Consider the following 26,009-nt stretch of genomic DNA (forward strand, 5'->3'; position numbering starts at 1 on the left):
TGAAAATCAAGGTTATGTCATCAATATTTGCTTGTTCAAACATTTAAATATAATTAGAATATTTACAAAAAAATATAATACAGCTAAATATGGGTGGATCAAGAGAAAAAAGTGTGTCTCTGTCTAGTGTTACAGTTTGTATGATCAAAGGTACACACAGAAAGGTGTAATACTGGAGATTTAATAAGCCATCCTAGAATGAATTCAGCAAAACAAATATAAAAATACCAGGCAGGTATTAAAGGTGTGTAAAAGCTCTTTATTCTATTTGGATACAGATAAAATACATGTCAGTATAAAACAGGACATATAACTCTTTGTTATTTGGACCTTTTTGTAATATAGTGCATTAAAGGCTTATTTTTGTGAATACTGCAGTAGCACTAGAAAAAAAACCCTTTCATGTAATTATTGTTTTAAATATTTGTACAATAAAATTGCATACACAGATAGAGACAAATATAAAATAAACCTTTAAAAGTCCTTTCTGATAAAGAATATAGTTGATGTGGAGTGTTAACAACTACATTTGTATTTACTTAAAAACATATGTTCTGATACAGTACATAAAAAAATCATAGGAAATGTTGCTATGTACCGTGCACAATATTTTCCTCTCTGAATGACCTCCAGTGTAAAACGGTTTATTTATTTTTATCCCTGTAATGTGCATACTGTGAAAAATAACAGTATGAGTAGCAGTAGTCGTAATTTTTTGAGGTACTTGTAGATAGCCGGCCTCACTCTGTGCAGTTCAGCTCACTCAATAGAACCACTGAATATTTTATCATAACATTTCTTCTGTATTTTTAAAATAGTCTGTGGCCAGTAGTGTCCATGCGCGGTGTGCAGATGTTATCCGTCCTACAGCTTGCGGGTATTTTCTTTATTGGCACAATCCTCCGAGATGGCAGTCCCTCTGGGCACACTGAAGGTGGCGGTTTTTGCATCTGCCAGGCCAAGTAGACTGGCACAGGTGGGTAAATAGACATGCTGAACACGGTCCACCTCTGAACGGCAAACTGGGCAACACTGATAAGAGAGAAAAGAAGGTAAAATATCATGAATGTTAACATACAAACAAATTCTTCTTATCTAAACCTCTTTATTGTTTCTTTATTGTTCATAATTATGCAGTTGGGTGATGTACCAGTTTTAACTATATAGTCATGCACCACTGAACTGAAATAACAGTTCTGTGATGTCAGAGGGTGAAATTCAAAAGGTCATAAGACTGCTGCGTAACGAGAATGTCTGATTATCAGGATCTACAGCTTGAACAGGCGCTAATGGTTGACGGCACATGTCGAGAAATATGTTAGGAGGGTAACCAGAGGTTATGTAAACCTAATAGTGTAAGTTCTCTCAATCATTAACTTAACTGGTCAATTTAGATGACGATTTCTTAGCATGCAAAAATCACACTTTGATTTTATTTTGTCATGAATGTTGAATATGCTGAATGCTTATTCAAAAGGAAAGTGTTGATAGAATTGAACATAGTACTTAGAGTATATATTGTTTATAATTGCTAGATACATATATACATATTTTATATAGTTCTAAATGGCACTAATCTTGTAGTAATGATGCAATAATCACCTGAAGTTGGCTGGCGCAGTTATAGCAGCAGAACATGTGTCCACAAGGACAGAAAGCAGCATTGATCTCCTGTTCGCAGCACAGAGCACAGGTCAGGGCATCTTGTAGTATTTGGAGCTTTTCCTTCAGAATGTGAGTTTCCCTGCAGCCGACGCACATTCGCTTCTCCCTTTCAACTTTTGTCTGTCTCAGCGGCGAGTGACTGTAACTGTCTCTTGGGCTCTCACATCCATTCACAGCCATCCCTGTTTTGAACAGGGCTCGCCGGGCACGGTCATACACTTCTTTGGATGTGCGCTGGATGTCAAAGATGTACCTTTTACCAAGGTCAATGCTTTCGTTGAGGAAGAGGGACGCCAGGTGACCCTTGAAGTCACGGCTATATTGCATCTTCACTGTGCTCATTACAGTGTCACACCTGAAGAGTTAAGTTCAAATTGTGTTAAATAAAACATGTGTATTAAATAGTTTTAAAATTGTTTTATTGTTCTAAAAATTTATGTATTGATCACTAATGGAGCCCAAAAAGTTTCTATTTTGCTCGTTTACATTAAGTTTAAAATTAAAAACTAAAATGAAAATTACATTAAAATATTTTTGTTTACTGAAATATAATTAAAAAGTAGCATAACTGGGAAATCAAAAACTAAACTAAAATATTTTTTTCCCATGACTAAAATAATAATAATAATAATAAAAACTAAAATATATTTAAAACATTTAATTTAAAACTAAATAGAAATAAATAAAAAATTCAAAACTAGAACAACCCTGGTTGATCAGAATAAACAGTAAATGCTTAAATTGTTTTTTTCTTTTGAAATCCCTTTACTCAAGTAAGTCTAATAGAATTATAACAGTATTCACCTATAGAAGGCGTGAATCTCCGTGATAGCGCGATATAGTCCATTGGCAGCACAGGGACTGATGAACTTAAAAAGGAGAACCACACTGTCCTCATTGTCCTTTGTGATGGTCACATACACATTCCTTCCAGACTGAGTGGCCATTTGAATGACTGGATATACGATTCTGAAAAAAGAGAGACATTTTTAATCAGAAATTATGGTATAGAAACATTTATTATAAATCTCTAAATGACATATATATATATATATTTATATACACACACCTTTCAACAGGGGTGAAATCTGTTTTGCAGACAAACAGGCCCTCTGGTCCGACCCCGATGAGTAGATCCTGTCCCTCAGAATCACGCGCGGAATGCCACTCGACGCCATAGTAGTTGAGAGAGGAAACCAGCTGCAGGGCTTGATATTCTGCTGAAGCTTTACTAACACCCTCCAGTGCCTTATGCCTCAGAAAAATACTATAAAAACATAAAAGATACCACTGTTATTCCACAAAACTATCTGAATCACTTCCTTTTATTTCTACTGCATTCAAATGAAGAATTAGTGTTATATGGAGGAAGAACAAAAGTTATTCTGACTGAGAATATAGACTTCCCAGTGTTCTTACTTGTTGATGGTGTCATGGCTGGGCTCTTGACCGTAGATCTGGGAGTAGCAGTATTTGGCTGTATTATGTTTGTAATCTCCAAACTCTGCCTGAGCCAGTAGTGCACAGAGCTCGATCGCCTGCTCCACATCTAATCGCAAGCTTCCTTTGAAAAGCTCCTCCTTCACGTGCATCAGAAACAAATGTCTGCAAAGCAGCAGAAAATACAAGGAAAACATTGAGTAAATTTACATTTTGAAACAAAACACTGAAGTCTATTCAATGAGGAACAAGAAGCACAATAATCAAATCTATATACTTACTAATGTATTTTATTTTCCTAAATTGTTTTCATTTGATAAATGGAAGATGTATAAAATATAGACACAGAAAAAGGCAAGAAAAAAGGCAAAAATAGTCTAGTTTGCCTGAAACCCTATAAATGTGGACATAATCATAAAGCAAGCTTCAGCTTCTGACTGAAATGTGCTGAATCATCAGTACAAACTTTAGTGCCCTGAGGGAAAAGGAAACTTCCATAACTCCACTTCATAACCTTACTGTATCATATTTGATATGTGAATTTCTAAGGCATCTAAATTATCAACATAATTAAAACTTCGCTGAAAAACCTGTACAATATTCTACATGCTTTCTGCACTCTGATCGATAGTTCATACATTTTAACAAGTAAAAGGTCTCCTAAGAATAACTTTTATATTGTTAGTCATATTTCAAGATGAACATTTACTGGACTGAAGCAACTTGAAGTTTACTCGATTATCTATACATATTTTTTTATAAAAGGCTTTTGAGGAACGTTTATTTTGTACATCTCTCAATCATTATTGTATTGGATTGCATTATATGCTTTGCCCCCTCAATTAAAACTACAGAGCACTGATCATAAAACTGTGCATTTAAATATAATCTTACTAAGACACATTACTGGGAGATATAGAGTGACAACTGATATCTATATGCATTTTATGCAAGTAGTCTGCTATACTGTAATACAAATCTCATTGATTTACATTACAACTGACTTACTTTTTGGCCATATAAATAACAACATCTGCATCAAGTTGCACCTTTTTGCTCAGTTTGGACCACTGTTTTTTTTCTCCACAAGTATGAGCACCATATTCTCACTATATATGGGCCACAAATGCCTGCTGTATCAAATATGATACAAAACATAACAAATTCTAACTTTTATATGTTGTCTAAAGTTTCAATAAACTGTTCCATCCACTATTATTTAGGCTTTACAGGGTTAATTGAGATACTTGTTTGTGACAATACTATTAATTTATAAGCTTTTTCAGTCATCACATTATAATATAGTTGTATCTCACAGAAACGTTCATGCACTGTCAGCCCACTGATATTATCTAAAAAATGAGCTGGCTTGAAGCCAGGTTTACTCAGCGGTCTAAACCCAGTGAACTTTAGTAACAGAAGCAGACTTGTGAATTCTGGCACATATTTTTATAACCTGACATATATCACTTGTACATGTGAAAAAAGGGAAGAAATAGTATAATACATTTTGTAAACTTTACAATAATGCAGATCAAACCTATTGCCAATTGCCATATTAGTCAATATGTATTTCAATATAAAGCAATAAAGTACACAGCCTCCACTATAATAATTAATCTGTTGTCATAATCATGGATTTAAAGACTGAGAAATACTAACAAAGGCTGACAGAGAGGGCGCTGGATCTTGTCCCACCATTGTATAAGATTATGTAAGAGGCAGAATCACATTACAACACGTTTTAACTCAGAATCAGACATACTGACACCTCCCCACCCCCACTAACAGCCCTCATCAGATGTGACTGAACAGCTCCACTAGTCTCTAGTTGGGAACACACTGTACTGCCATTGTATTCAAAGCACTTACTTTTCTTGAACTTTAGGGAACATTTGTAAGCACTGAGCCTCCAAAAAGCCTCCAGATTAATATTATTTACCTCAGTAGGCCTCCATGAGGCACTCCCTAACTGAAACAGTGCCCGTTTCAAGAGCAAACATGAACACAGGTAACTCCCTGCCACAGAGTCAGAAAGATATTATATGGAAAGCTGCATGGAGATGTGGGACAAAGGTAAGAACACAAAACCGCAGAGGCATACAGCATTTTGAATCATGCTGTCACTTTAAGCAGCAGCTTCCTGTTTGAGCTCATGAGAAAAACAACTAAAAAAAACAGAACTGTTATCCACGTGCCTCAAGTTCCCCAGACTGAGTAAAAATGTGAAACCTCAAAGATTCAGATCCTATTTTTTTTCAATGATGGAAAAATAATGTTTTGTGCATATGTATGCACAAACTGTGAGCACTATGATAGAACATTACAACTTTTATTCACTTGGATAGAGCTTCACCTGGTTTGTTCTTGCAGGATTAGATGCGGCTCAACAAAGAACTTGACTCGCAGCCTCAGTCTGCAGGGAGACAGGCAGTCCACTTGTTGAGAAATCCTGTTTCTGAGATTCATCCATAAAGTCTCTCCCTTTGTACCGGTGAACTGAAGTCCAAAATAATCCACCTCTATGATTCCCATTTTCCGGCATATCTGTAAATTCAAAACAAAACCATTAAATTGTCATTTCCTGTCATGCATAAGTATGTGTGCTTTTAACTGGAGAATGCTGAGACTTGGGCTGTTTGCACCCCTCCTCCTTTAGAAAGACAAGACATATTACATAAAAGGGACGTTTGAAGTGGTAATGTGGTATGAGAGAACACCTGCATTCAGTTATTTGCTTAAACATAAGAATGAGAAAAAGTTGTATAGTTAAGTTATTTAACTGTTACAATTTTTTGTGTATAGACTTTTCTAAAATTCTTCTTGCAGTAGTAACAGCCTCGAACGTTGCAATAAAGAGGCTAAAATAATTAAAATAACTTATAATTTATAGTTATGTTAACTATTTAAAAGAATAAACGTAATTATTTTTAAACAACAGATGAAACATTGATAAAGCCAAAATGTGTGTTCTATACAGTAATTTGGCATGGCAATCATTGCCTTTGCTGTCTCGTATATGATGCTAATGTCCAAATGTATTAATGTAGGAATGATCGAATAACTTTAGCAACTCGTTAATTCTTGACACTCACCTTATTGAGAATGTCCTCTCCGTTTGCTTTTGGGTCCACCTCCACTTCCAGAACCACCGAGTCCGGACGAGTTATGTGGCATAACATAGTGAATGCAGTTATTGTTTCAAACACAGTCCAGGATAGCGGAGAGAACGACCTGTAGCTCAGTCACGAGGCTGACTCGTACCCCATTGGAAAAACAGAGAGAGGAGGTTTATGAAGCCCCGCTCTGGATCCGCCTCTCCGTTATCTGATGTCCGATTCGCGAATTGTTCTTTTGAACCGGCTCTTTGTAATGATTTATTCGAACTGATTCGCAAAGGCGTCTGTAACAAACAAGGCAAGTCATATTGTCATTCGAACATTTGTGTACAAATTGCGTTTCTCTACAGGTGCTAATTTACATAAAACCATTTTAAATATAACTACTTTACATACAGTGACAAAATAACATTAAAAATAGCACCAATCCAAATAACAAATATGAGGGGCATATTACAACACCCCTGCAGAAAAATCCTCCCAGTCTCCTAGCTAACTAAAACCCCTCTAAAACCAGCTATAACCAGGCTGGGAGACCAGCTAAAACCAGCCTGACCAGTTTAGGCTGGTTTTAGCTGGTTTCCCACCCTGGTCATAGCTGGTTTTAGAGGGGTTTTGGTTAGCTAGGAGACTGGGAGGCTGGGAGATCAGCTGAACACCAGCTAACCCAGGCTGGGAGACCAGCTAAAACCAGTTACTTCCAGCTTAAACCAGCTAAGACTAGCCAACCAGCTTAGGCTGGTTTTAGCTGGATTTTTCAGCAGGGAATACAACAATATGAGCATAAAGACAGTATGACAGTAAGAGAGTAAAAACTGTAGGCCTATGTGTGATATATGTGATATTCCATAATGTATTGTGTGTAAAGCAGCAACAATTTTGTTTGAGAGTAACTATTGGGTGATATAGAATCATAACACAATTGATATTGAGCACTATTTTCTTCTATAGAGCCACTTTAAAGCTAAAATTAAAGTAGTTTCATAAATGATTACCTTTGCAACATTAACAGTAATTGAATTTAATTCAATTTACATTAAACTGAACTGAGCTGAATGACACTCTCTAACTGTTAGGCAGTTGTGGCCTAATGGTTAGAGAGTCGGTCTAACCTGAAGGTCGCGGGTTCGAGTTTACCGGCAGGAAATGTAGGTGGGGGGAGTGAATGAACAGCGCTCTCTTCCACTCTCATTACCCACAACTGAGGTGCCCTTGAGCAAGGCACCTAACCCCCAATCGCTCCCCGGGTGCCGCAGCAGAAATGGCTGCCCTCTGCTCTGGGTGTGTGTGTGTGCACTTGGATGGGTGAAATACAGAACACAAATTCTGAGTATGGGACTCCATAGCTGTTTTACACGTAACATTACTTTTACTTTCTGTAGAGCATTAATTTTTCCACATCAACACTTATTTTCTTGTCTATATTACTCGGAAGCCTCTTTAAACTAGGCCCTGTCTATATTGTATAAAGTGCTATGTAAATAAATGTGATTTGACTTTAATTTTTATCTGACATAATCCATCTAAATTAGCACATATACTGTAAATTCTAATGGGTACTGGTGATATGTTTTCTGAATCGGTTCATTGAAACGAACCGCACGAATGAACCGATTCGTTAAAATGAATCAGAATTACTGAACCACCCTTCCTTCTGTCACTTTCGCTCTCAGTTAGGGGGCGTGTGTTTAACTAGTACAGGAAGGACCCACATTAGTACAGCTATCTGACAGACGACGCTGAATCACATTTTCAAACTTTGGTTAAAAATTGAATGTGATGTTACTAATACAGTGATCCAGATCCACTGTTGAGTATTGAGGAGGTAACGTTAAACATTGTCTGGATGAATAAGCCAGCTACTGTAGTCCTGCAGACATTGTCCGACGGAGCAAAGCCCACAACGGGACATTAGGATATTGCCCTCTGAGAAAGGATGACTGAAGCCCTCGTGAAATACTGTAAGCACACACATATCTAACCTAGATGTCATCCATCAAGCCTGTGTAGAGGAGTTAAAGCAGCGCAAGGACATGTTTGAGAATTTCAAAGAGAGACTGCAAACGGTGCAGCAGGACTTCACATCAGGGTATGTATGCGCCTCCTGGCTGCTTTCGTACTCTCCAGAGTCTTAATAATGTGTTGAGATAGCAAAATTAGATGACCTTTAGAACCTGAACAGATTTTACATAATATTGACCCAACTTCTGCTTTGGCTTCCTCACGAGAGTATCCACTTTTCAGCAGAGAGCCGAGAAGTGGATGCTAGCTAATTAGCCTGCTAATCATCTCACTTTACAGCCAAGAGTGTAGTTTGTTTTTTTGTCTTAATATCCACAAAACAAAGGCTGCTGGGTATTAAAAGAAAGAAAATGTATTTATTAATGTATATTTGTAGGAAGAGGGACACGAGATGTTCAGTGCTGTCAAGTTAGCTGAATGCTAACAACCGCAATCTGGAATTGTACTAATAACTTCCAGCTGACTGTCATGTGATGGGCGAGACAACATTACTACGTTTTATTACATTTTCTCATATAAAACATGTTTAAGCAAATGTAAATATTTCCAAGTGACACTGGGTGCATGTTTTCAATTACAGTAATAAACCAAACAAACCAAAACATATAAATGTATCCAAACAATAAAATATTGTAGTTTTGTAACTAGGCATATTATTAGGATTTTTACAGTCTCATATTTCAAAACTTCTCAGAATCAAGACCCTGAGTGACAAATCCAAGGAGGTGAAAGTAAAGAAAAAACAAAGGTAATGCGCTCTCTGTTTTTTATACACAAGCATGCACACACAAACTTGTTTTTAGATCATTTTGTAGACTTACAGGCGTAATGGTTTTATACTGGCTAATGATATTTTCTATCCACTAACCCTAAAAATAATACTCACAGAATACTTTATGCAACTTTTAACTTTTTTTTTTTTTTTTTTTTTTTTTATTCAAACATCATTTAGTATGATTTATAAGCTGTTTTCCCCATGAGGTTTTACTGTTTTTGTGGGGACATTTGGTCCTCATTGTAGGTTAAACGTGTGTGTGTGTGTGTGTGTGTATATATATATATATATATATATATATATAATATATATGTATTATGTCATGTATTCTCCCAGAAGAGATGAGCACCTTCCTGAATATTCTGCTGGAGTCGAGTTACTCAGTCGGCAAGTTACTTTTCTTTATTGTACGAAACCATATCAGAAATGTCAATGATGTGAAGTTGTCAGCAATAGAATCCAAGGAAATATTTTGATAAATATCTGAAATCGATGAATGTAGCAATTACTGTGTTTTTTTTTTTTAAATTTATGGGATTTTTTTTTCACCAGATATGAAGACACTTGGGTCTCCCTTCATAAACGGGCTAAAGAGTGTGCTAAGACTGGAGAAGTAAGTTCACACATTTAACTGTTCGGTTGACTCATTTGTGGTGCTATAACCATGGTAACTAAACCCTGTGGTCTGTCAGATGGTGGACGGGGAAATTGTGATGCTGTGTGCACACTGGGAGAAGAGACGAGGAGCAGTGCTGGAGCTGCAGGAACAACTGCAGCAGATCCCTGCTTTCCTCTCGGACCTGGAGACTATCACCTCACGTATTGGTGAGACATTCACAAACAGTCATCAGACATAAGAATCTTAATCAATGACAAATCAGAGTTATTCATACATGGATTTTTATGATATTGTTAGAGAAGGAGGTTATTAATGTTACATTAGTTGTAACGGTCATTTCAGTTAATTTGGATTCACTGAAAATCTTCCTCTCTGACAGTTCTCAAAACTCATTTGTACATCCACATATTGAAACTTCATCCCAAGCTGGCACAATGTGTCTCGACTTACCAAACTTGCACATGAGCTGCTGTGAAGGGGAAAATCATCAGTGAATAATGATTTAAATTTCCATTTGTTCCTTATACAAAGCTATCTTGACATAAAGTGCAAGTAATATGGACTACTTTTATGATAGCTTTGAAACCAGTGCTTATTGTACATCTCATGTGGCCTTAAATGAGCTTTTACTGTGATAGTAGAGAAATAAGATCACCTTGACTGCCTTTGCATAGCGTTTGTCTGCACACAGTGCTTCACACTCTGTGTGTAACTGTGGTACATGGTGGTAATGAGAGTGAATCCTGTGGAGCTCCATCTGCTGATGTCAGTTGCTGTTGTTCATGCCGTAACATTGCACCTATTGGCGTCAGGCATTAGTCCTCAGACTTGGCTCCCTTACAAAGTGTATGTGCAGACTGACTACACAATAGCCAATCTAAAGTTGCCCTGATCGTTCAGGGTGATATAAGCTGTTTTTGTAGTGTTTTCTTTTGTAGTGTTTTGGACTAAAGGAATTTTTGTGTAATTAGCATCTGTAGTTATTGTAGATCAATTAGTAAGTTTGTTATAAGCAGTTATATGCAGTCCGTTTGAGTATCCGGTTATGTGCTTCAGATGATTTATACACTACCATTAAAAAACGTTTAGGGTCGGTAAGGATTTTTGTTTTTCAAAGAAGTCTCTTATTCTCTTATTTGATCCAAAAAGGCAGTATAAACCACTATATTTTAAATATTGCATTTTAAAATAACTTTTTATTAATATAGTTTATTAACATAATCCTTCAGAAATCATTCTAATTTGCTAATTTGATGCTCAAGTAACATTTCTTATAATCATCACAGTTGAAAATGGTTGTGCATTTTTTCTGGATTCTTTGAAAGAACAGCATTTATATGAAATAGAAATCATTTGTAACATTTTAAATGGGTCAATGACGTGACGGGGCATTTTTTTTTTTTTTTTGTCCAAAGGCCTTAATAATAATAAAAAACAAAGATATGACATCCAAAGTATGTAAGGTTGTACAACCAGATCTCTTTTATTGAATCCAAAAGGTTTTAATTATATTTTGCTACATATAAAGGTATTTTAAAGATTTTGAAATGTCAAAAGGTCATTCGGTTTAACCGTCCAAAGGCCAATACAGCCATTTCATTTGTGATTAAAATGTAATAAACGTATATATTTTTTATTCTGGCATGATTTTATATCATCATATATCAACATGCAAAATGGTATTAAAATTATGTGTAGAAGTCGTTGCTTTGTTACGAGAAAGAATGTCCAGAAAAATGAATTTCATTGATGTCATTCGGAGTAACCAATATAAAGGGACCATTTTAGATCAAGTCATGCAGTCAGTATCATGTGATAGGATGTGACATCATTCAGACACCTGCAAAGGACCACATGGTTGTGAAGCAAAGTAACTAACTCTCTCTTAACTATATGAAAAATTCATGTTTTCACTTGCTCATACGCATGTCCCGAAACATCAGGTCATTCGGTACAACCGTTATAAAACATGGAAAATGTTGTAATGTTTAAAAAACTTGTACTAAATATAAAATGTTTGATTGACCTTTTGTTAGCTAGCTAGCAAGATAACTAGTTAGCTAGCTAGATATCAGCCTGTTAGCATTTTTTGAAATATCGTCATTCGGTATAACCAAAAGTGTCATTCAATAAAAACAAAATTTTGGTTAAATTGAATGACTTTTTTGGTGACAAATTTTGTCCATCTTGTCATAAATGACAAAAGCAGTGTTAATTGATTATAAAAACCACATAATCTTATTGTTAACACTTAATAAAACTTCAAAATTAAGTATATCTCCATTATGTTTTTTTTACACTTTTAAAAACCTTATTCATCAGTGACCCAAATGTCTATAATGTCACTTTTGATCATTTCAATACATCCTTGCTTATTAAAAGTATTAAATTGTTTTAATTTGTACTGTACTGTATGTTTAACTGAAAAGTTTCAGGAAATGCAGGCAGTGAACTTCCAAGTGTAAATGGAATTTCCATACTTGTTAAATTGGTTTGTGGTTTTATTAAGGCGCATGAAGTGGCCAACAGGCCAATGGAAATACCTCCTCCTCCTCCATTATATTTCTAAAGTAAGCAGATAAGAAATAAGGCATATCACGTTCCCTCTGAGATTCCAGAGAGAACTGCAAATTCTCATGGATTTATAGGCATTTTTTAGTGTTGCCACTTGGTGGTGTTATGTAGCTATATGAAGTCTTGCCTTTGTGCAACTCGCACTGACAGCACACAATTTGTCTATATTTCAATTATCATTCACTGTTTACCACTTGTCTTCCATGTGTTTGCACAGCTCACCTGGAGGCTGATTTTGAAGAGATGGAGAGTCGTCTGATATATCTCGAGGATTTGTGTGCTCAGTGTGATCATCAGCGCTACAAGCACTTTCAGATCCTGCAGCTGGAAAACTACAAGAAGAAGAAAAGGTAAAAGCAGTGTTTATTTGCTCTTAAATAAAAGCCCCAGATAGTTTAATGTGTCTATTATGTCTTTAGCCAGTATTTTTCCTTTCTGCTGTTTTTTTTTTTGTCCCATTGGCTGATTTATAACCAGCCCTATATGTCAGAAACCATTTGTGCAAGTCTTCTGTAGGAAAGAGAGAATGGGATTTAGGTGGTAATAGTTACCAGTGCATAAATGCATTGTTAATATAGCATCCAACACCCGAATCATCACAGGCATTTCCCCTTGAGCACTTGCTCGTTCAGAGATGACTCTTTAGAATGCATGCTGTGATTAGGACACGCACTGTGTGCTGCATTTCATGGTAATTTGATCAGCTCTCAGTCACAATAACTACAAAACACAATGGATCTGTCCATCAATGGTTTTCCACTTTAACTTAATGAAGGAACAGAACATAGCTTGTCATTTTGACAATATTTTGCACCCTGGCAATATTGAGAACATATTAGAGCATCTGTGTTGAATAAGAGTTTGTGAAACAAGCAATGCAACACCTGCTGTTTAGATTGTTTATCATTACAATAAAACTGTGCACAGTGTGTTTTGCAGATTTCACAGAAGCATTGAATAACCACATGCAGAAATAAGCTTCAAGGAAATCACCTGAATGTCTTTGTACTGTATGAAAAGCACAACCAACATATAGGCTAAAAGAAAGCATGTATGTGTGTTGTGTAATCATACAGGCATCTGTGTTTTTTTTTGTGCTCTTGCTGTCTGAGCCTGTAGCTAAATCATACATCTCTGGATTTGCCCAGTGAGTTGGAAAGCAGCTGGGCTCAGTTCTCAGTGCCCTTCTCCTTCTGCATGTGGGTATTCATTAGTACAAACACACAGATGCAAAAGTTGTCAGAGGCAATGAAATGCTGCAGCCTCTTTTTCTCGGAAATCCGTGGCTGTTTTAAATGGGGCTGACTTAATGTGACATCTGGTGAGATCTTGTGCTCTGTCGTTGACTATATATGTATACATTGTATATGTAACTCTCTTTTATTTTGTTTTCTAGGAAAGAGCTTGAGTCTTTCAAAGGTAAGAATGATCTTTTTTTTTTTAAATCCCAAAGAGCACAATCAGCCAAACTCCTCAGCTAATACATAAATCATGTGTTTACCAATCTTAATAATATATATATATGGGTCATTGTTACATGGGTCAAATTATTTTAAAAGGAAATAATGCACTTGGACACAAAATATGCACTTCATGTCACTGATCCATATATTTTATTTGTAATTATTAATTTATATTTATATGAAAGTGACATTAAAGATTTTTACATTGTTACAAAAAATATTTAAAATAAATGCTGTTCTTTTAAACTTTGTTCATCAAAGATTGGATAGAAAGAAAAGTATTACTTTTTCCGTAAAATATAATATAATGAAATATTAAGTAGCAGAGCTGTTGTGAACATTGACAAATCAGCATATCAGAATTGATTTCTGAAGGATCATGTGACATTGAAGGCTGGAGTAATTGTTACAAAAAAATCAGCATTGCCATCACAGAAATAAAAAAAATAGATTAATGCATTTTAAAATACATTAAAACAGAAAGCAGTTATTTTAAATTGTAATAATATTTGACAATGTTAGTGTTATTACTGTATTTTTGATCAAATAACTGCAGCCTTGATGAGCATAAGAGCCTTCTTTCAAAAACATTGAAAAATTCTTAGCGAGACCAAGTTTTTGAACTGTAGTGTATGTAATTATTTACTTATGTTATAAGTAAGTAGTTTTTTAATTATGATTTAAAGGTAGAAACAGAAAAAAAGATCACGGAGTCAATAATGGTTTCTTAGTTGGTGGAAGCGCAGGTTTCACAGGGCTGTATAGTTCCCAGTTTATTCTTTTTGTATATTATTTTAGCATTTTTATTTACATTGTGAAGCTCATTTAGTGCTCAACAATGAGAAGAACTGTGTAGTAATTACCCAGGCGACACTAATTAACCTCAGGGAGTTCAAAACTGCTCTAGTGTGAGTGGATGCTGCTGTCTTTATTTGGTCTCATGATGCCATTAATTCCACACTGACCTCCAAGGGAGGCTGCCTGCTCCATCTGTTCATAGTACCTACCGTCCGTCCGGTGAAAATAGCATTCACTTTCATCATCACAGCTCCTTGATGTATCAGTTAGAGATGTTGTACTAAACAGAAATTGCCTTTAGGGCGATATGCATCACTGTTCACATATCCGTGTCCTGTATCTAGAGAAAATTGAGGTCATCTGAGCTTAGAAGTTATTTTGTAGTGGATGAAAACATAGATGTTAAGAATAAGGATTAGAAGTTTTTTTTTTAAAATGTATTTATTTTACATCCTACAAGTGTCTTTGTGTACCAAAAGTAAAGACTGTTTATAACACTTTCTTTGGTACGTAGGTGGTGTTGCTTGAGATTGGCTCGTTGTTTGTGTGGGCAGTGTGCTTCAAGACTTCACACCTCATACTTGATTATTTATTTATTTAGGTTTTAAAATGATTTTTTTTTTTATTAATTCATTTTTCTCGTCTGAACAAGGGAGCAGTGCTTTTGTACTATGTGCAGTGTAAAATGCAATGTTGATATCTACAGTATAAAAGACTTATTAGATATATCATTGACTTGTGTGTGATGTGATGTGCTTCTGTGTCAGATTGCAGTGATTTTGGCACTAATGATTATTCACGCTAATATTGACGTTATTCATGTTCTCTCATTCTCTAATTGTAACATTAATCATAAGTGTAGTTGAGTGTTGTATGAAGTTTAAGATTTGCAGATTAGTCCCGCGATAAAGGCAAACATTTCACATGAAACTCAGATTTCTACAGACTCTCACCCCTATAACAGGATGTGAATGGTACGTTCCCTGCTTTCCTCCTCACTCCAGCTGCATCTGTAGCTCTGTGTCCCTGAGCAGGCAATGTCTCAGCATTCCAGGCCATAGAGGAGCTGCTTCTGGAATAAAAACGGCTGCAGAATATAAGATGTTCATTTAGCTGTTCTTCAGCTTTAACTGCAGTCTCAGGCTTATCAGTCCTGCTTTCAGCTCATCTGCACTCTTCAAGGAGAAATACAAAATGTCCACGTCGGGAACTCTGGACAGCAGCATGAGAGATTCTTGTAGGTTTCCAGGCACTCTTTTTTTAAATTCAATATTGAGTAGATGGTTGTAAGGTTAATTTGATGTGCTGATGTATCGCAGTTCTGGCTGTATGTCAGAATTGGTGGTTTGCAGTCTTTGTTTTGTCATCTTTGGGTTTGGCAGGCTTTAGTAATGGAATTTCAGCACAGATTAGGATGCCTACTGTGGCTTTTGTCTCTGTATGCCTTTTCATTACCAGCCATCATAATGCAAGCCTATGCAGTGCATTAAATTATACTTTTATAAAAGACTTTGTATACATCAAATTAAGAAATGTTGCTGTAAATCTATTTGAAAGACCTTCTTCCCATGGAGTTGTTGTAGTTATTAACTTTAAGTTGGGGTTATTATTCCTGCTGTTCTATGTGTTGAGAGCATTGCTGTAACATGATAACGTCTTAAAGAGCCAAAGTACTGGTTGCTTTCAGACCGTTGTGGCAATTGGTTCAATTTTGACCTGCAAATTGGGGTTTAAATTGATGACTTGTAGATCTGCAGCCTCTATGTGGCTCATGCATTACAATCTCATAAAGTTATCTCAGAGATTCAGCATTCACTAGAGAGTATTGTCATCAGCAGCTGGAAAGAGGGATATTATATTATATTATATATTATATCAGAATGAGTGCTTAAATTAAAAGATATCAACAAGGGGACAAGATGTATATTTTCTGTTAATAACCATCAGGAACAAGTCATATTTACTCATGATACAGGATAGGAGACACAAGGATTACACACACAAATATTTACTATCAGGAGAAAACCCTCCTATATGTTCATGTCAAAGCTCATTGTCTGTAAAACGTTTTATTTGATTGTAATATTTGTAGTTCTCTGAGAAAATTGTTTTATTCTGTCGATGCCCTGTTTATAGTCTTGAAAAGTACTAAATTTAGTTTAAACGTTTTTACGGAAAATGGGTCTTAAATATCTTTAGTTTGTATTTTAATTAAAAACTATGGTTTTTGCTATAAAAATAACCAAAGAACTTAATATGGTGTTAACAATAAACAAATAAACTCATATTATATTATATTATATTATTATATTATATTAAAAATTGTGCGTAATTGTGTCCTTATAATTTCTTCTGTCATTAGTATAATCCCATGTAGGGTGTGTATTTATTTGATATTTTCTCATTTTCTCATTTTTTTGTATTATTTATGAGCAGTTTTACCCAATTAATTTTATTCATCAAATATCATTACTATTTTGTATGTGATGGCACAATTTCTGTAAACGTAGTGTTTTTTGGCAAAAACAGAGCATGTTGAGGTGGTTGTGTGTTGTCTGCTCCAGGAGAGACTGCTGAAACTGCAGATGTGCTGTGCAAATTTGCGGCGTGAAGAACACGCATCTTTGAACCTGTAAGAACTGATAAACTAGCTACTTGCAAATAGAGATGCTTTCATCCCCACATATAAGTATTTCATCAGTATTTTCAAAGGTTGTAGTTTATGATTTGTGCGAGTTGTATGTTTTCTAACATAAGGTTGCTAGAACATTTAGGTTTGAAAAAGGGTTATACTTTATTTTAAGGTGTCTTTTTTTACAGTGTAATTATACATTTACGTACTGAGTAATATCAATTAGTACTTACTATAGGGTAGGGTTAGGAATAGGGGTTGGTTTAGGGTTAGTTGCTTGTAATTCAACAATATTTTTGAATTACAAGCAACTAACCCTGCATAATTTCTGTTATTACTACAGTAAGTACATGTGACTGTGTAACAAGGACACTGTAAAATAAAGTTTTACCAGCAAAGGTTCTACTGACACAAACCAGAGACTATTTATAGCTCATTGTCCATCCTAATTGACTGTGGTTGGGCAGATGAGTGATCTTGAACCATCCATGTGTTGAATGAACTGTCAGTCCCGAAGACAGTGTTCATACATTCCTCTCTCTCTTTCCTCTTCCTGTTGCTGGATTCTGGGGTTCTGTTCTGTGTGCGGAGGCAGGTCAGCTCATTAGAATGAGTCATTAACCTGTCTGGCCCATGGGCTGATCCTGCATTACCATCCGCTGCCAGATGCTCCACTGATTAGCTTCAAGATGCCCCATCTCTAATATGTGGTTCTTTTGCTGAATTTTCATAATAGAAGATTGATAGAGTTTTTATGAACATTGTCATCAGTGTAATCCGGCCATATTCACAGTGAACAGACCATGAAACTGTGTTGTCGAAGTCGTAGCTGTGGTTCTGTGCATTGGCCCTCACGAACAGTCTTAAGTATGAAACGCAAGTTGCGATTTATTTATTTTTCTTTGCTATTGTGACGTATATCCGAATGAAACAGCTTCTCAAACAAGAAAAATGTAGGGTGGGACTTGATTTTGTCCATGGCGAATTGATTTGATGGTTGTGGTTTGCTATTAGTCAATCTCATGTGAGTGACAGGTTGTCCCGCCCTCGCACCAGTAAACACATCATCAGAGAAGAGAAGTCGTTGCAAGGGAGGGGAAGTTATTTTGATTAAATATTATGAGGGCACATGAATTTTTTAAAAAAGTGCATGGATAAATCATTTATAATAAATACTGCAGTATTCCATAAAAAAGTAAGATTTGTCCATTTTGATTTCATGACTTTGACATGTTTCCCTCATTTCTGAGGAATGTGTGTGGAGGATGTGACAAGTGTGATCAGAGAGCCTCGGGCTCATCCTGTGCCGTCATCTATCATTAGCTGTCACGCGCACGTAACGGAAAATGTGACGAAAGGCACAGCTTATCTCTACAGATTTAGTTCTTTCATTCTGTATCCATGATTTAGTTCCCGTGGACATGGAATCTTTCAAGGGAGGAAGCTATCCGTTAGCATTGCCATTCATCTTAATTGGCACCTGCTCAGATGTCGTAGGACCCCCCAGTAGTATTGCAGCTCATGGGCGCTAACTATATTCATGGGGTATTAAGAACGAACCCAATCCCTTCACTAGCAGCTCTCCTGATCTGTGACATCAATGGCAGCAGATAGGGGAAAAATATAAATCCATTTCATGCCTTGAGAGCCCTCCAAATAAGTTAACTAAGGTGGCATCTACTGTAATTTATAAATAAACATTAAAAATATTTATGTTTGTGACGTTCTTATCAGTCAGAATATGCTGCTGCTTTGGCTGTTAAAGGAGAAAGATGCTTTTCACAGCCAGATGGCATCTACCAGCAGGAGCTAACAGGTCAAATCTTGACCCTTGGTTAGTGCCATGCTTATATGTAGTTATGTCTGTGAACGTAAACAGCAGGGAAAGAAATCACGTGTATATTAGATCTGTGTATTAAAGTGACAGCAGGCAGCAACGTGATGTACAGTAGGCTACCTACTGCTGTATATGCTGTTAATAACCAAACAAGAAAAGAAAAACAGAAAATCACTCACTAAGAATACATTTCTTACTCGAATGCAGCTGTTAAATGCTTTGGCGAGGAGATAAACATGGCGGACTGTGTACAGCTCACTCAGGGCAGGAGCTAAGCTAATAGGGCAGATTCCCTCGCCAGTCATGGGTAATAGTAAGAGTAGGGGGAAATCTGGAACTGCTCAATTGGAGAGACTGTTTATGATTTATGGGGCTTATAAAAAAGGAGTAGGTGGATTTTTACCAATATATGCGGGTTGTTTACACACTGTGGACACACATCTTATAAAAGTGAATTTTGCATAATAGGTCCCCTTTAAAGCATTAGCGTCCTAGTTAAAAACTAGCTTAAAAACTATATTCCATTTAAAAAGAGAACAGCCATTATATACAGTTGATGTCGAATTTAGACTTGTCTATTGAAGGCTACACATCATAGAGTCAGTATATGCATTTCACAAAATAAAAGAACACTATTTTTGCTATATTTTGCATATTTGCGTTTACTGATACAGTAGATATGATATTTGCATAAAGTGACAGTAAAGACATTTATAATGTTACAAAAGACTTCTATGTCAAATATATGCTCTTTTGAACTTTCTATTCAACAAAGAATCCTGAAAAGAAAAAGGTTTAAAAAAAAATATAGATTTTTCCACAAAAATATTAAGCAGCACAATGGTTTTCAACATTTATAATAATAAGAAATGTTTCTTGAGCAGCAAATCAGCATATTAGATTAAATTCTGAAGGATCATGTGACACTGAAGTAATGGCTGCTGAAATAGAAAACAATATTTAAACAATTATTTCACAATATTACTGTTTTTACTGTATTTTTGATCAAATAATTGCATCCTCGGTGAACATAAGAGACTTCTTTCAAATAAAAACATTACTGACCCAAACTTTTGAATGGTAGTGTAAATTAAAGAAAATGGTTAGAAATATTCCCTTACATATAGATTTTTAGCCTAAAATCTTGATGTAGAACAAGAAAAAAAAAATTGTCGTCATATACCTTCATACCAATATTTATATTAACATTTAATTAGCATGAAATCAAAGCACAGGGATTTTTTACTCCTAAAACAGGTAGTATTATTACTGTAAAGAGATGGGATAATAATGATTCAGCTGTGAAATATTGGCTGAAGCAGGTTATTAGCGCAGGCAGCATCAGAGGAGCGTGTCAACCAGATATCATTGCTAAAATAATGTCATGAAAATACATGCATGCATATTCAGTTAATTTTAAATGTGCTTGCATCATCTTCATGTACATAGCCCACTATTGCAAGGCTAATATTGTGCTGAAATGGGCAACAATGGTTTCCTAGTGAACATGTTAGATTCAGCCCAGCACTTTTAACATTTTAACTCAAGCAGCATCTGTTGAAAAAGAATATGTGACAGGACTGTGGTTAACACCACATCCTAATAACAGGTGCACTTCACAGCTTTGTCAATGGACTCCTTTTCCTCACAATACACAGGATGATTGTACACAAAGTCTGCTCTATATTTGATGTTGCTGTATGCATATTTGCATGCATTAAAAAGTTCTCCAACACAGAGGGCGACTGGTGACCATGTCTTGAAATATTTAGTGTTTAGAGTTTTAGGGGAAATATTTTGCATAATATCAAATTTTTGGTAGTCAAATCAACCTTTCATTCTGGAAGCTGCGTTAAGGCTGTGACACCATAAGCTTTGACAGGATGTTTATACCGCATCTATTTAAGCATGCATCAAACCCATAAACACCACAGACACTGACATTCAAATAGCAAAGGCGGACTTCCTGCTTTTTAGAGAAGAGTATGCACTTCCTGTGAAAGATAAAGAATATCATTGCACATCTCGTATCACTCACAATGAGCACACCCACTCTAAAAGAAGCGTTGCATTCTCTGCCACCTCTACTAGAAGAACATCACACGCTGCGGTAAGCTAGCATGCTGAAAAGACATTTGTGTAGGATCTTTTTCATTCTTGGGCTGTAGAAAACATGTTTAAAAAATGTACACAATGTTATCTTGAAGATCTCAGAGGTTTGCTTTAACAAATAGTCATGGAAAATGCATATCAGGTGGATATTGGAGCTGGTGTATTTATGTGTAGGATTGGACAGTTTAATTCCAAAAAGTAATTTTTTTATTAAACAAGGATGTATTAAATTGATCAAAAGTGACAGTAAAGACTTAAATGTTACAACAACAACAACAAAATCAATTTCAAATAAATGCTGTCTCTGTGAACTTTACATTCATCAAAGAATCCTGAAAAAAGTGTGCCATGGTTTTCACAAAAATATTAAGCAGCATGACCATTGACTGATAATAATATGAAACATTTTTTGAGCACCGAATCAGCATGTTAAAATGATTTCTGAAGGATCATGTGACATGGTAGACTGAAGAAATGGCTGCTGGAAATTCAGCTTTGCCATCACAGGAATACATTACATTTCAAAATATATTACAATGCAAAAGAGTTATTTTAAATTATAATAATATTTCACAATATTACTGTTTTTACTGAATTTTTTATCAAATAAATGCAGCCTCTGTGAACATAAGAGGCGTGTTTCTTTTGAACAGTAGTTTTCAGAATGTTGATAACATTTTGAGAATTGTGAAAAATATATCACGGATCAGATACTTTACAGTAGAAGATTGTTATACTTTATCCACAATGATGGATTAACTAGATACAGCTGTGGCATCAGTAGTGCAGTGGCCATTCAGATTGTAAATGTGTTCCTACTAAACTTGTTGATATGAACACAAACTGCTGTTGTATGTAATTTAAATCTATATGAAGTGAAAATAAGTGTCTTGCTTTATGCAAGTCTTGTATGTTTCTACATTGGTTCTCTGAAAGAGAATCCACTTCCCTTTCCAGTTCATTTTGTACTTCCATCCCCCATCTCTCTCCCTCCTCTCTGTCATTTTGTAACCTACTTGGTGTTTTATGTCTCTCTTTAGCGGAGCTCGATGCAGAACATGCCCAGAAAGTGCTGGAGATGGAGCATGCGCAGCAGGTCAAGCTAAAGGAGCGGCAGAAGTATTTTGAAGAGGCATTTCAGCAAGACATGGAGCAGTACCTCTCCACAGGATACCTCCAGATCACGGATAGGAGAGGTCAGTTACCTATTTTTTTTAAGGACCACTTCTGCACATACTTGTTCAAATGCCTGAAATTGATTTGTAATGCTCTTAACAACCCTTTTACTATTCGTATTTACTCTCCTCATGTAGTGCAATGTGTGTTTAGTGGCTAATGGCAGATGTAAGACAGTGAGCAATGATTTAGCAGTCAAAATGTCATGTCATGTCACTTTGTCATAGTAACCTGCAGAAAATAGTTTAAATCACAGCTGCTCTATATGATGTGCTGCTCACGGCTCTGTCCTTCCCTTTATGAATATTTAAACATACTGTTACTGTGTTAAATGGGAGGTTAAAAAGCTTATGCAAGGATGTTGATGGTAAACTGATGGTCTTCTCTTTCCTCTCTCCTGCCTTAATGCTGCCCTGATGTGTGAGGTATGCTTTCCCATGCCTCCCCCATTCTTCAGGGCATCTTCTTTGTCCTAGCCTCCATGTGTCAATTCATTAATTGTATTGTGTAAATTTGCTTGTATATTCCTGAACTAAATCTGGTGTTCTGTAGGTTTTGAAGCAGTCAGCTGGTTTGGTGTTCGGGTTCACGAAGTGAAAGAAGTAATTGTAGTTTGTTTTTTTCTTTATCTTCTGGGGCAGATCCAATAGGCAGTATGTCCTCAATGGAGGTGAATGTTGATCTGTTGGAACAAATGGATCTCACAGATGTGTCCGACCATGAGGCTCTCGACGTCTTCCTCAGCTCCGTGGGTGAAGAGAGCGGCGCTCTGTCTCCTGACACAGGTCGGTTACGCTTTTAATGTAACCTGATTCTATTTCTTTATTTCTGTTTTTATTTTAGTGCTATGCACTTTTAAAACAATGAACTACTGTGATGAAATCACATTGGCAATGTGTGCTCACTCACACAAGGAATTTGTTGTGGTGTTAGAAATTTCAATGTCAGTCTTAAAAATGATGTTTTGAAAACAACACAACCTGTGTTGTTTCATAACACACATTTGTGTCTAGATAAGGCCAACACATTTGGTGTTATCTGTAATTCAACCAGTGTGTTATTCCTCTTAACACAGAGAGTGTGTTGAAATCCACACTAATGTAATGTAATTATATACCGTGTTATATTTACACAATTTCTCAAATGTTATTTTTGATCCATTTGAACAGAACTTGCAATAAAAGCACAACAAACTCACATGTACAGTACTGTGCAAAAGTCTTAGTCCACCATTAGATGTTGTTTTAGCAATGGTATAATTATTTCTCAGTCTCTTTATTAGAATATAACCAGAAAACACAGGAAATTTGTACACAATATTAAAAAACAAGAAAAATAGGAATTTAAAAAAAAATGCTTTTATAGGCTAAAGTGGCAAGTATTTAGTGACCTCCCCTTACACTTGAACAATAGCAGGAACCTGGCTCTCTTAAACCTAAATATAATGGAAAAGGACTAGAAGGCCAAGAAAACTTTCAAAATCTGATGAGAAGTTTCTCAGAGTTTCTTTGAGAAACTGGAAGTCCAGGAGGTCACACTAAATACTGATTTTTGAAGAAGCCATTTTGTTCTGATTTTTATTTTTTTTACATTTTGTGTACATATTTCCTGTATTTTCTGTTTGTATCTTAATAAAGAGACCAAAAAATAAATATGGATGGTCATTAAAACATTGCTAAAACAACAAGATTTTTGCACAGTACTGTAGTTTATATAAATTTATTAAATCTGCATTTGTCAACTTTCAAAAATAGTCAAAATTCAAAAAAGTCAACAATCAAAATATAGTAATTTAAACACACAAAAAAAGTGTTCCTGAAGAGTTAACGGTTAATCAAGTTTGTACTTTAAATAAAAAAAAGGTATTTGACAGCATCTTAAACATTAATAATTTTTAATTACATATTTGTTCGAGCGCATAGCATACGAGTCATGGTAAGGGTCGGTGAGATGAAGCCTCTCGCGTATCTTCCTGTCACTGTCAAAAACTGCCACAGGTGCTTCAGGGGCTTCTTCCATTCAAAGCTGCAAGAGTGCAAGTAAAGACACATTTATACACATAACTAATATAGCAAGCTAATTTTAGCTAAGAAGCCAAGAAAATCTTAAGCGTCAGAGAATACGTGGCATTGTGAGCTCAATTCATTTGTGAGAGAGATGATGCAGCACCGTAAAATTCCCTTATGTGAGTCACGGCATGGCTACAGCATGTCATTGATTAATTAGAAGTGATTTTTTTTTTTAAGAAAAAGATCTTTGCATTTGCAATATTCTGTTTAATTTGATCCTCAAGTTTTACCTTATTTAAAGCCAAAATACTGAAGACATTCCCTGTAGGTCAGAGCAGAAAATGCAAAAAGAAAGTGCAAATTTTGTCTAAGTGCTGGAATGACTGTGAACACATTAGACTCACACTGTGACTCTCATGGCATGGAAGTATTCAGGGTCGTAACTGCACTTTAGGGCTAATTAATATTCTGAAATAGATGGTGTGACATATTTTAACCTTGTTCTATCTGTTCAGCAGGTGGCCCAGCTCTGGAACCTGGCTCATCCCCATCAGATATCAGCCTGAAGGTGCCCTCACAGACAGAGCACCGGCAGACCGTCTCCTCCATCTCTTCCTCCTGCACCGACACCATCAGCGGCGTGACTGAGGGTCCAGACGAAGAGGATGGCAGCGAGGAAAGCTGCAGCGGAGACTCTCCTCTGGTCCAGTCAGATGAAGAGGAGGTACATGCTGACACAGCCCTCATGGGCCTCCCAGAAACAGAGCCACTCAAAAGCTCAGACGACAGCGACACACAGGCCCCCTAGTGGCCATGCAAGGGGAAACGCACTCGTTCAAGTTGGTTTCTGGAGATGAAAACCTGTTTTACATCAGTGCCCAGACAGAAGGAGTGCTGAAGTCCAGCCAGATGTTTCTTCATGGCTTAATGCGACACTTTGAGATGAAGATTTTGGAGCCTTGTAGAACGCTGTTTGTGCTCAGCCTTGAGAGCGGCTCTTTCAGACTGTTAGCACTGTGATTTTTGTTTCTTTCCCAATAAATCAACACAATGTATGATACAATTCTTCGTATTACCTGCTGCATCAGAATTATATAGAAAATAATAAACATTTTACAGTGTTCCCGCTAATATCACTGATGTATGTTGCATGAATTTGTAATGCAGAGCTCATTTTTGAGTCGATTGAAAGACTCTGAAATAAAATATACCTTGAAATAAGGCCTCATGGACAGTCTCAGTAAAGGAATGATATTTCAAATCAAAGTGATCTAAAGAAAATATTTTCCACCAAAGATTTCACAGAGTCTCTGGTATAAAAATAGCTGGGAACATTTGGACCATCTGTGGTTACAGAATTTCCAAGCTCCCTGTACAGCAAGCTGTTGCTCTGAAACCCTGTTACCTCTGGGAAAAAATACTGAATTATCATGGTACCTGCAGTGAGAATGAGGGTTTAAAAGGATGGGTTTTAATAAGAAATGTCTCCAAGAACTAGGGATGTTCTGCCGTTATTCATGATGTACACTACCATTTAAATGTTTGGGGTCCATATGATTTTTTTAATGCTTATGCATATAATATTGTTACATTTTTACAATTTAAAATAACTGTTTTCTATTTTAATATATTTCAAAATGTAATTTATTCCTGTGATGGCAAAGCTGAATTTTCAGCAGCCATTGCTCAAGTCTTTAGTGTCACACGATACTTCAGAAATCATTCGAATATGCTGATTGGTGCTCAACAAATATTTCCTATTATTATC

At 36.1% G+C, this 26,009-nt stretch overlaps 2 protein-coding genes across 8 annotated transcripts; one reads left to right on the top strand and one right to left on the bottom strand.

The window, feature by feature from the left end:
• Positions 1-238: 238 nt before the first annotated feature.
• Positions 239-6,431, bottom strand: mylipb (myosin regulatory light chain interacting protein b). Of its 2 annotated transcripts, none has more exons than XM_051866225.1 (7): positions 6,201-6,431; positions 5,462-5,652; positions 3,085-3,270; positions 2,735-2,932; positions 2,470-2,634; positions 1,603-2,020; positions 239-1,032 (listed from the first exon to the last, which is right to left on the bottom strand). In XM_051866225.1, exons 1-7 carry the CDS (start codon positions 6,285-6,287, stop codon positions 865-867), a joined length of 1,413 nt encoding a protein of 470 aa, XP_051722185.1. In that variant the 5' UTR covers positions 6,288-6,431; the 3' UTR covers positions 239-864. The 2 variants fall into 2 exon arrangements, with proteins under 2 accessions (XP_051722185.1, XP_051722187.1); XM_051866227.1 differs by having other exon boundaries at positions 5,462-5,842; positions 6,201-6,381.
• Positions 6,432-7,886: 1,455 nt separating this feature from the next.
• Positions 7,887-25,463, top strand: dtnbp1a (dystrobrevin binding protein 1a). 6 transcript variants are annotated; one of them, XM_051864364.1, is made up of 10 exons: positions 7,887-8,313; positions 8,941-8,994; positions 9,358-9,408; positions 9,574-9,634; positions 9,714-9,846; positions 12,432-12,564; positions 13,611-13,633; positions 22,097-22,252; positions 22,883-23,017; positions 24,757-25,463. In XM_051864364.1, exons 1-10 carry the CDS (start codon positions 8,258-8,260, stop codon positions 25,047-25,049), a joined length of 1,095 nt encoding a protein of 364 aa, XP_051720324.1. In that variant the 5' UTR covers positions 7,887-8,257; the 3' UTR covers positions 25,050-25,463. The 6 variants fall into 6 exon arrangements, with proteins under 6 accessions (XP_051720324.1, XP_051720320.1, XP_051720322.1 ...); XM_051864360.1 differs by having other exon boundaries at positions 7,888-8,313; positions 22,874-23,017; XM_051864362.1 differs by having other exon boundaries at positions 7,888-8,313; positions 9,361-9,408; positions 22,874-23,017.
• The last annotated feature ends 546 nt before the right edge of the window (positions 25,464-26,009 follow it).

This window comes from Ctenopharyngodon idella, chromosome 16 (genome assembly GCF_019924925.1).
Source record: "Ctenopharyngodon idella isolate HZGC_01 chromosome 16, HZGC01, whole genome shotgun sequence".
Taxonomy (NCBI): domain Eukaryota; kingdom Metazoa; phylum Chordata; class Actinopteri; order Cypriniformes; family Xenocyprididae; genus Ctenopharyngodon; species Ctenopharyngodon idella.